This window comes from Carassius auratus, unplaced genomic scaffold, assembly GCF_003368295.1.
Source record: "Carassius auratus strain Wakin unplaced genomic scaffold, ASM336829v1 scaf_tig00035270, whole genome shotgun sequence".
In the NCBI taxonomy this organism is placed as follows: domain Eukaryota; kingdom Metazoa; phylum Chordata; class Actinopteri; order Cypriniformes; family Cyprinidae; genus Carassius; species Carassius auratus.
The window spans coordinates 171351-182500 of NW_020526216.1; the positions used below are offsets into that span (position 1 = coordinate 171351).

Here is an 11150-nt window from a genome sequence, read left to right on the forward strand (position 1 = left end):
GAAGTGGACATTATATATTCATACGCATGAAGAGGTTTATTATCATCATCTGACAATCACTGACCCTTTAATAAATGGCTCGGTATTAAGCATGGCTCCGAGTTCTCTTGCGAGACTTATTCAGTGTGGTCGCTCAATATTAACATACTAGTTTGCAGCATTTATAATAAATGTTACACTAAAGCTGTGTGTGTGTGTGTGTGTGTGTGTGTGTGATCTCTGATATGTGAGGACATCATCTTTCAGAATAATCTCATGCACACGGTTCTGATTGAAGGAGATCGTTAGCGTATTGTGCCTGTCAATCAATTTGTCCACATCTGATTGGCTGACATAGACGTTGGAACACGGGGGGCTGGGGGGTTTTCCGTTGTCGTTGTTTTATATATATATATATATATATATATATATATATATATATATATATATATATATATATATATATATATATATATATACATACAGAATCTGAATTAAAATGTGTTTGATTTAAGCCTACATTTCAAAATGTTGTGCCTTTCGCACGTACGATCACACAGGTGTAATCAGTCTAGGCTGGTCCCTGGAGCGTACGATCAAGTGCATCACATGATCAACGGAGACAGGCGCGCTCAGAGCTGTCATATATCACAACTTTCAGTGTTTTCAACCACATACTGTTTATTTTAGGTTTCAAACATATAAATTAACTTAAGTACTAAGAAAACAATACATTTAGAGTTTGTAAAATACACACTTATGTCTATGGAAGAGGTAATAATAATCCTTTCCATTATAATTCGTGACGTTTTATTCATATCAGATACACATTGTGTAAGTAACTTCAATGTTTACTCTATTCTATTCCCAGTTCAGCAGACACTTACTTTTAGGTATTTCAGGAGAAGTGGATGAATTCACGTGTTGTAAACATAGAGGTTGTAAATCCAAAAGATCTGATTCTCTCAACTGCGTCTGCGGCACAAACTAACACGGCGGCACCCATCGCGCATACAGCTCAACTAACGCCATCGTTATAAAGGGGTATCTCCTTAGACGGTGGTGTTTTCTGCTGAGGGGGTGTGGTTGAAGGGATGGGAGAGGTCTAATTCAGTAAAGTTAAACATTTACCTCTTAGTGGTTGTTCATTCAGTTATTCATGTGGCAGATGCTGTTATTCTCAGAGACTTGCAAATGAGGAGGATGACAAGCAGTTAAAGTTTGAGGAATAGCTCCCATCTAAAGAAGGGCTGATCTGGTGGAGGAAGACGAGTGTTTAATTGTGAGCGTTTCATGCGGGCAGTTAAATTCTCTCTTCAGAAATAATGGGCAGGTCTTAGTGTAGGCCGACGGGTTCAAGAGCAATCAGCCTTTCCAGACAGCGACTCCATTTTGTTTCAGATGAGATTAGAGCAGCGCCGTAATATGAACATCAGTGTTCAGCACAGATCTTCATTAAGATACATCAGTGTAATGAGAGACGATGCAGTGTGAAGGTCTGGCTGAGCGTTTGTGTGTTCTCTTGTGTTTTGTTTCTTTGAAATATGACTTTGGTATTTTCACAGTTTTAAGTCAGAGCATTGAGTTTGCTGGTCTCTGAAGGCTGGTTCACACAGGCAAACGGCAGCGTATCAAACTTCCTGAAGCTGACTGTGTGATTTAGCTTGTAGCAGGTCATTTTCACAGCTAACACTTCTGAAACACCACAAGCAGTTATTTGGATGACCGCACAATCCTCAAATATCAGTGTCTGCGCAGGGTTAGGCATTTGTCAATCGTGTTTGTCAATGAATATCCTTTTCGAAACCATAAGCCTGTCTGTTTGTATTCAGTATGCTGCTGTAGCTAATCAAATGCTCCCTTTTGTCTTGCAGTTCTGGAGAAGGCTGGAATCTGGAGGCCAGTAGAACGTTTCTCATGTAGGATAAGAGTATTTGGATGAACATGGACAAATGACCCGCACGTAAAGACTCAGTCATGAGCATCACCTGTGGTCCACAGGACTCAAGATAGCTGCATCCCGCCTCTCAGCATCAACCTGAAGGAAACCAAGAATCACAGTGCTTTGAAAACTCAGTTGGAAGCCTCTCACAGAAAACTTAAATTGGCAACCAAGCTAAGGATAAAGAGCAGGAATCCCCATCGATCCCTCATCAACCCCTGCCTGTCCCTGATGCACCGACCAATGGAGAGACTACGGATAGAGTCTGGATAAAGTGGAGACAGGCCCAGAAAAGAGAGAAAACAACTGAACGACTGGCCCGTCTTGGCCTTGTCTGCGATCGTAGTCAAAGAGAAACTCTGAGTGCTATCTCAGCTCTGTCGAGAGCAGGTTTCTGAGCTTGTATTATTGGGGTGGGTGAAATGCAGTCCGGGTGCTGGTCCTCTCTCTGGCCCCTGTGGCCCTTGCTGTTGGCCGGACTCTTTCTGTCGGCTGGGGCCCTGGAGTTTGGTGGAGCCCCGGGGCAGTGGGCTCGCTACGCCCGCTGGGAGGCCGGTTCCATCGGGGAGCTCAGCTTTAGCCTGAAGACCAATGTGAGCAAGGCACTGGTTCTGTACCTGGACGACGGTGGGAACTGTGACTTTCTGGAGCTGATCATCGGCGGCGGACACCTGCAGCTGCGCTTCGCCATCCACTGTGCCGAGCCGGCCGCCCTCCAGATGGAGACCCGTGTCAACGATGACCGCTGGCACATGGTGCTGCTCACTCGCAACTACCGCGAGACCATGCTGATGGTGGACGGGGAGACCAAAGTGGCGGAGGTGCGTTCCAAGCGCAAGGAGATGGCGGTCGTCAGCGACCTGTTCGTGGGGGGCATCCCACCGGATGTGCGTCTCTCCGCGCTCACGTCCAGCACGGTCAAGTACGAGCCTCCGTTCATGGGTTTGATCTCCAATCTGAAGGTGGGCGAGATGCCTCCCACTCTTCTCAACAGCAACGGCATTCATAACGATCTGGAGTATCTGTGCGTCAAGCAGAACCCCTGCCTCAACGGAGGATACTGCAGCGTCCAGTTCGGCGAGGTCCACTGCGACTGCTCCCACACACGCTTCCGAGGGAAATACTGCAAAGAAGGTAAGAAGCTTCTTTTGCTTCTCTGTGTTTGCCTTGGTTTGGATGCATCCAAAGGAAATGTTTCAGACGAGGGTCGTTCATTTTGCTCCGTGCTTCATTCTTCTGTTTATGGCGTTCAATCTGTTGTAATGGTCATGCTACAGAACCCTTGACTCTTACAGACTGCAGTGCTGGTTTGATTGGACTTTCTCTATCTCTTTGTTGCTGTTCTGAATGGACACTTCTGAACATTTTGTGTTAGGCCCTTTAGACGGTTCAGGCTGTTCTGAGAGAGATGAATCGCTGCTTCTTATATTTTGTTCTCCTCTGAAGCAAGTTTCATTCAATTCTCTCCCAATCGCTCGCTGTCTTCAGTTCCAGAAAGCAATCCAGTTTCTTGGGCGATATCCATTTTACACTCATCTATACTCATCATCTGTTACTCTCTCCTCCAAACCCACTGCTTTTACTCTTTCTCTCTATCTCTCCTCCTCATCTCACCTCATCTGCGCTTTGCCCATTATCTCAGCCAGTTCTTTATTTTTCATCTTTCACGTCATTCTGTTGGTTACATCTCTGAGTTATGGCCAGTGTTGTCAACTTAGCAATTTTGTTGCCAAATTTACAACTTTAGTAACAAATGCACCTAGCAACAAATTTAGCAATTTTTAAAATGTATTTGGAAACTTTTGATAGGCTGCAAAACAATAAAACGTGATTAATCGCATTCAAAATAAATGCCAAATAAGTTATTATGTTTATGTTTACATACTATACAGTATGTGTGTATTGTATTTATTTATATTGTGCATATATAGTCACACACACATAAATGTATATATTAAGGAAAAATGTTTGATTTATTTATTCATTTAGATTCAATTATATGAGGCATGAATATCATTTCACAAATAGCCTAACACACGCAACATATGTATTTTTAAAATATATTTCTATATATGTAATGGTGCTTCGCATATATGATAATATATTACCTCTCCATATGGGATATACCTGTACACCTAGGATGACATCAAGGTGAGTAATTTATGGGCTCATTTTCACTTACGGGTGAACTAACCCATGAAGAACAATAGCACAGTGATCAAAACTGTAATAAGCACAACATGTTATACATAAATAAATGTGTATTAACTTTATATACATTTGAATATGTGCTGCATGTTTACTTCAAATAACCTGCAGGATATTTATCATTTAGGGAAATTAGAGGGAACATAAAGTTACTTACGTACTTAAAAAAAAAAAAAAAAAAATATGTATGTAGTGCTGCTGTGGTGAAGCTCTTTTACAGATCTCTGCCTCTGTTCACAGACACAGTAATGACTGAACTGACACACACAATGCTGTGTGTTTTCTGATCTCTTCTTCATGACTCCCTTCTGTCTCCGGAGCAGTTGAACTGTCCACTGCTCCTCAGAAACAGTGACTGAAGCTCCTGCACTTTCTGTGGTTTTCCTAAATCTTCTGCACATTTGAACCCTACCCAGCAATAAATGCGTGATGTTGAGATACAGCTTTCACACCGAGGGCGATTGAGAGATTCAAACACAACCAAAAGCTGCAAACATTCACTGATGCTTAAGAATGAAACACACGTTATGAAGAACAGAATTAAAATGTTATTATTTTTTTTGTCTTGTGGGAAATATGTAAATAGCTTATGTAATTTCTGAATCTCTTCAATTTGTATAAATTCTCAAAGTTGGTTATATGTTGGTTATATGTTTTATAGTCTTCTCTCTTCGGTGTTGGGATGCGAGCCGGAAGTCGTGGAGAGTTTGACACCGCTTGGCTCTCGGCTAATCTGAGAGCAGCACACCAATGCAGCGCCGCTGTGACTGCAGGAAACGTTTGTCCTTTTGAGAAAGAGAATGTGATGTGTTTCCTTCACTCCGTGTCAACGTGTTTGAGAAACTGTAAAGCAGCTTGTGGGCAGAAACTTGAGTTATTGGCCCTGACTTTCTGCGAATGACACAGCAGGAATAATCTCGTTAAACGGACGCTGCAGTCGTTGTGTGAGTTCTGTATTAGTTTCTGCATTAGAGATTTATTTCTCTGGGGAATCCTCAGCTAAGGAGTCTAGTGTTTGCCCTTCAGGGTTAGATGATCCATTTCTGTAATGTATGTTCGACTACATACATATTATATTATATTATTATAGAGTACATGTATCTTCACATTTGGTGCAGTATTTCTTCCGAATCGCGTCTGTCGTTGTGATGCTTTTTTGTAATTGATGTTGATCCAGTGGTTTGTGTTGGTGACTTCTCATCTCCAATCACAGAGCGATTCAGGTTTAATGATGATGTGCTATCAGCTCTGCACTGATACCTAAAGCACTCAGCAAAGAGACCGAAAACTGCTGCTACTTTAAATACTGTTTGACTTTTCAGTGCTGACTGAGTCACATCCTTTCAATTTTTTTTTTTTTTTTAGGTTTAGTAAGGTTCAATTTGTTAACGTTGGTTTGTGGATTAAGTGCCATGAACTAAAATATTGACCGCTTTTACAGCACTTTTTCTTCTTTTTGGTTGACTTCTGAATATACTAACATACAGTTCCATTAGCTAACAATTATAAACAACAGTCTGTTTATAAACCAACTTTAAGTTAGGTTAGTAAATGCTCTTATATATGGTCATGTCCCTTAAAGGCACAATATGTAAGTTTTTTTTTCATTAAAATATCCAGAAAACACTAGAACAGTGTTATATATTTTTGTGTACTTTATCCTAAATGTTTCGAAGAATGTTTAAATCCAGAGATAGGGCTGGGTCATCGATGACGTTGACGCAAAAAATACGTTGACGCAAAATATGCGCATCGATTCGTCAACCTGTTTTTATTTCTCTAAAAAACGTTTGCAAAACGTTTACCTTATGTGCGCTGAATATACGCGATGGCCGGATCAACATTCTGTTCAATGTTATATAACCGATCCAGGGGTTTTTCTGCATTGATCTTTTTTCTTTGGCGGCTGTCAAAGCCTTATTTGATCGGTGAGTGATGTTGAATGACAGGGCGCGTACGAGAGAGAGCCCCGGCTCTCACAGTCTTCAAAACTACACTAGCGATGTCTTGCTCTCTCTCTCTCTCTCTCTCTCTCTCTCTCTCCCTCGTGCATATTAACCAAAGTCATTAAACACGATAGAAAAAGGGCGGAACGCCAAAGTTTCATGTGGAGCATTCAGAGATTTTCTTTTCTCCATGACAGGCTGCTTGCTCCCACTGTAATTTATTTTATTTTTTTATTTTTTTTGTTAGCTTTATTAGCTTAAAGCCCTCAAGTTTACTTTGGTTACTGTATTCTTTCAGTTGCTCTAAGCAAGTATTTTGGGTGACCTTCTTTATTGAATGCTAGACATCAAGTTGTTGTTATTTTCATCTGAAAGAAGAGCTTTTTTTCAGTAAACTAGGCCCTATGTGTTCAGGAAGCTTGTTTCAGTAAGCTATGTGTTTTCAAGGCTTCAAGGTTTTATTGAATGCTATCTCTATACAAGTGCAAAGTAATGCATTCTTAGTCAGTCTTTTATTTTGTAATTTTAAGAGCAATAAACATATATTGAAATGTTAAGGAATTCATGGTTTTTTTTTTTCATTCAGATATGTAAATCAACATTTATAAATTGTTAGTAGTCAATTAATGGGGAGATAACCGAAATCGAATCGGTCTGAAAAAATTAATTGTTAGATTAATCGATGCATTGAAAAAATAATCGCTAAAATAATCGGTTTTATCTAGTGACTAGAGCCCGACCGATATGGATTTTTGGGTGCGGATGCCGATATTAACTCGAAAAGAGCCAATTTATAAGCCGATATTTTGATTTTTAAAATAAACTGGATATTAGACCCATTTCCTATAAACTGCACTTACACAACATTCAATAGCAAAATATCTGCCTGTTCTATGTATGTGGGCTGTATAAACCATTTTCCAGAAGGGATTTATGTAAAAAAAAAAAAAAAAAAAAGCCTTAGATTACAGTCTCAATGACTAAACAATTGCACATCAAAAGTATATATTTTTTAATGATCAAAAAACAGTCTGGTTTTAAACATTTAACACTTTTACTTTCTTCCAGTTGAAGCTGGTTTTAACAGTCTGTGTGTGTACTGTAAATAAATTATAATAGGCCTACTAAAGTTAAAGTATTTGCAGAAGTAGTCCCACACTTTGCTGCTACAGCATTCACCTTTTTCAGCCATCTGTAGGGCAGAAAGAGAGACAGAGAAAGAATAAGCATGTGTATTAGGGCTGCACGACATTGGGAAAAATTTACATTGCTATATTTTATTTTTCTGCGATATATATTGCGATATGAAATATAAAAAAAAAAATCTTACAAAACAAAAATGGTGTGAGCACACTTACATTCTCATTTTAAATGATTTAAACATCGACACCATCGTGTCAATTGATTAATATGCGCGAGGGAGAGAGAGCAAGACGGCGCTCGTGTTGTTTGAAGACACTGAGCGTGCGGCCGGGGACTCGCTTTGCGCGCGAGCTCTCTCTCTTAGGCCAGTGACAGGTGCAATATAAATAGGCGTCGGTTCTATTTCTAGCATGCACGCGTTTTCCGCTCGGCCTGAGCCGCGCGTCTCACGCAGGCAGTCTGCAAGCTCTAACCTGTTAACATGGGAGCCGAATTAAAAACGGACACGCCACTCAGCTGAGACGCTTGCGCCACGCCCCTTATGAAAAATAATCATGGTTTTATTATAGTAAAACTGTAGTAACCCATGGTTTTTTGGCGTGTTGACCACCATTTGTACAACCACAGATTTACTACAAATACCATGGTTAAACTATGGTTAATATAGCAAAACCGTGGTTATTTTGTGGTTACCATGGTTTAACTATAGTAACCATGGTTTTTTGGTTTTATTTGTAGTAAAACCATGGTTAATTTTCGTAAGGGGCATTTAGTGTGTCGCCGGCCGCGCGCTCGCGCTCTCTCTCTCTCTCTCGCGCGCTCTTTGGCCCATACAGTTAATGAATAACGGATCAACTACGACAGCCTACATTGCACATCCTGCGATGTGACTATCGTGGATTTGTACATTGCGATATCGATGCTTAAACAACACATCGTGCAGCCCTAATGTGTATTAATAATATCACCATGTATCATTACTCATGTCATCATTAGAATCATAATAATAATAAACAGGGATCTCCTACATAGGCAAAAATGAAAAAAAAAAAAAAAATCAAATCAAAAAATAAAAAAAAAATACTTATATTTAACTATATTATTTCAACATTTCCCTGTTATGTCTGTAAAGCTGCTTTGAAACAATATGTAAAAAAAAAAAAAAAAAAAGAAAAAAGCGCGTGTTCAGCTCACATTTATTTACATGTCCCCTCTGGTTTAATCATTTCTGATGCACCTACTGTAGTTACTGTAACTACACTACATTTGCTCTCACAGACACATTCACAACGGACCCGTATATCTTCTCTTCTCTTTGTGCAGTCTGAATCAAAACATCGTCATGCGCTGGCGAACGTAAAGTTAGCCTACTGTTACCGGAAGATTACGGAATCAATTCGATGTTGAATGGTTAACGTTAGTGTCATGAACACACCGCTGTCAATTTTGAGAAGAACCACCTTCAAACAAGTTAATAGCAAGCATTTAAGGGGCCTGCTAAAAAGGAAGCTATATTAGCGTTAGAGTAACGTAACCAGCCTGAATTCACCAAATTGTTCTCTGGACCTGAGGGTAGCCTCTTCTTCCTTGCTTCTCTCTTAATTCTCATCAGCAGGACTAGCGCTATCGCTCGCTTCTTACAACGGGACAGATACATGTTTGCTGCTGACCGAAAGGAGGAACCACAGACTATGAAAGAGCTCCCGCTAAAAGTTTTTGAAACTCCCCCAACGCCATAGCGCAGCGCAGCGAAAATCGCGTTGTATCTGAAGGGCAACACTAAACCCAGCGGGCAAGCACCGTGCATACCCCGTCCTGTGTGAAAGGACCATTACGCGGTCATTATGTGGGAAACACACCGCAATAGAATAAGAATAAGTTAAATGCTAACGTTATAGTTTGACCTCTTATTAACGTTCGCGCTCTTCCACTGATAAACATGGTATTAGCTTTGTGGCTAATCTAATATAGCAATGCATGAGCGGCTGTAAGTGATGTTGCAGAATATTTAGAAGTGATAATGATAGGACCGTTAGCTAGAACTACCACACCGTTTTAATATACAGTGTATGAACTAAATCTACAATCATTTCACATGAGGAACGACAGACTCACCTGGGTGGCGGCTGATTGCTTTCTTCTGTAGTGAATTTCTGGCGCTGTTGCCAACTCTGGAGCTGCAGACCGCCCTCTGGTGGGCAAACTATGCAACACTCATAACATGAGTGAAGCATGAGACTCCGTTTCTCATGTTTCATCGGCCGTTATAAACGCCGATGCCGATTTAAATGCAATTAGCTCATATCGGCCGATAATATCGGCCGGCCGATATATCGGTCGGGCTCTACTAGTGACACGTCCATAGTGTTATTGTGTCACCTGCCAATGATGGCATAACCCCTCAAAACATAAGAAAACACCAAAGATGCTGTAATATGCTGTGTGTATTAATGATGACCACACAGAGTAGTACTATAACAGAACTTTTAAATGCGTCATCAAACTACACACCCTCTAGCGGTGAAATATTGTGTGTTTAGTAAAGGCACCTGGTTCCTCAGGACTGTTGGAGTGTTAGACGAGAGGCTGTGCTGGGTTTCTGTTTGTCTGAGAGTGGTCAGGAAACATTCTCCCTGCACTTCTGTTTGCTGACGCTAGTTGAGCAGAAATAACTGTTGATAGTTTATGGAAATGTATTTCAGTCACTCGGAGCCCTGAAATGATGCCGGGACGCCGGGACGGTTTAATGTGGTTTCATGTGTGTTTTCCTCAGAAATGAAGCGCCTCGCTCAGCCTGCCAGACGTGAGATCTCAGGCCTCTTTCTGTAATTACAGATGTAAAATCAGATCTGCGTGGAGCAGAAGGGCGAGAGATTAAGGGTGCACATTAAGAGCGATCAGTTAAACGACACGAGCGATGTGCAGTCGCTTGTGCTGATTGGATTAGAGCGGGTTTATGAGCAAACGTCTCTGGTGTAAATTACAGGCAGATGGCTGTGTTAAACATCTACACAAGGACAAGTCAGACCAGAATCTGCCTCTTAATGTAAATATTATAAATATAACCAACTCTCAGCCATCATTGGAGTTGAGCAAACACACACACACAGACACCACACACACAGAGACACACACTCACACACACAGAGACACACACACACCACACCACACACACACACACACCACACCACACACACACACCACACCACACACACACACATACATGTATTTCAGTGCATTCAAATGGCTCAGATTGTCCTCACGGCGTGACTCCAGCGCCAGTTCAGATGCCAAATTGTGGAGGACATTTAGGACAGTAATACATCACTGAGATAATCACACACACACGCACACACACCATGACTGATAGTGTCCTCTCACCTGTTTGTGATGGAGATGCACTGAAATAAATCAGTGTAGAATATTAATGAGCATAATCTGTATGATAAGCCCCTCCCCCGGGTAGTCTCTAGATTTAGATGAATCTCCCCAGAGGATTTTGGGTAATTGAGTCTAGTCCAGTTTTGAAAGATGGTTTGTTTTTTCAACAGTCTCTAGATCTTCATATAGGCTTCATTATTACGTTGACATTTATTTCTGTAGCAGCTGTTTCTACCCAAACAGCTTATGAATGAGGAACAGGACGACACAAGCGATTCATCATGGAGCCGCAGTGCACAGATCCAGTCTAACGGAGTGTGTTCAGTCTGCAGGAGCGTCTGCTGTGATGCAGGTGTCTGATGTTTGAAGGGCTTTCAGGTGTCCTGAAGCTGTTTCGAGTGGGTTTGAGAAGATCATTCCAGCTTTGAAATGTGATGGATTCCCTGATTTATACCACTAAACCAGCTCTAGAGTAGTTCCCAATGGCCTTATCCTGTCTGTCTGAACCCTCTCTGTCTGTATGTTCTGTTCCTTCTCTGATGAACTTCATG

The 11150-nt window shown here is 41.1% G+C and overlaps 1 protein-coding gene across 1 annotated transcript in view; it reads left to right on the forward strand.

The window, feature by feature from the left end:
* The window catches only part of LOC113081908 (neurexin-2-like), a 98358-nt gene that overhangs the window by 51644 nt on the left and 35564 nt on the right, over positions 1 to 11150 (forward strand). The window contains exon 2 of the mRNA XM_026253807.1: positions 1854 to 3055. Coding sequence (XP_026109592.1) covers positions 2344 to 3055 — 712 coding nt within the window. The 5' untranslated portion in view covers positions 1854 to 2343. The remainder of the gene's footprint in view (positions 1 to 1853; positions 3056 to 11150) is intronic.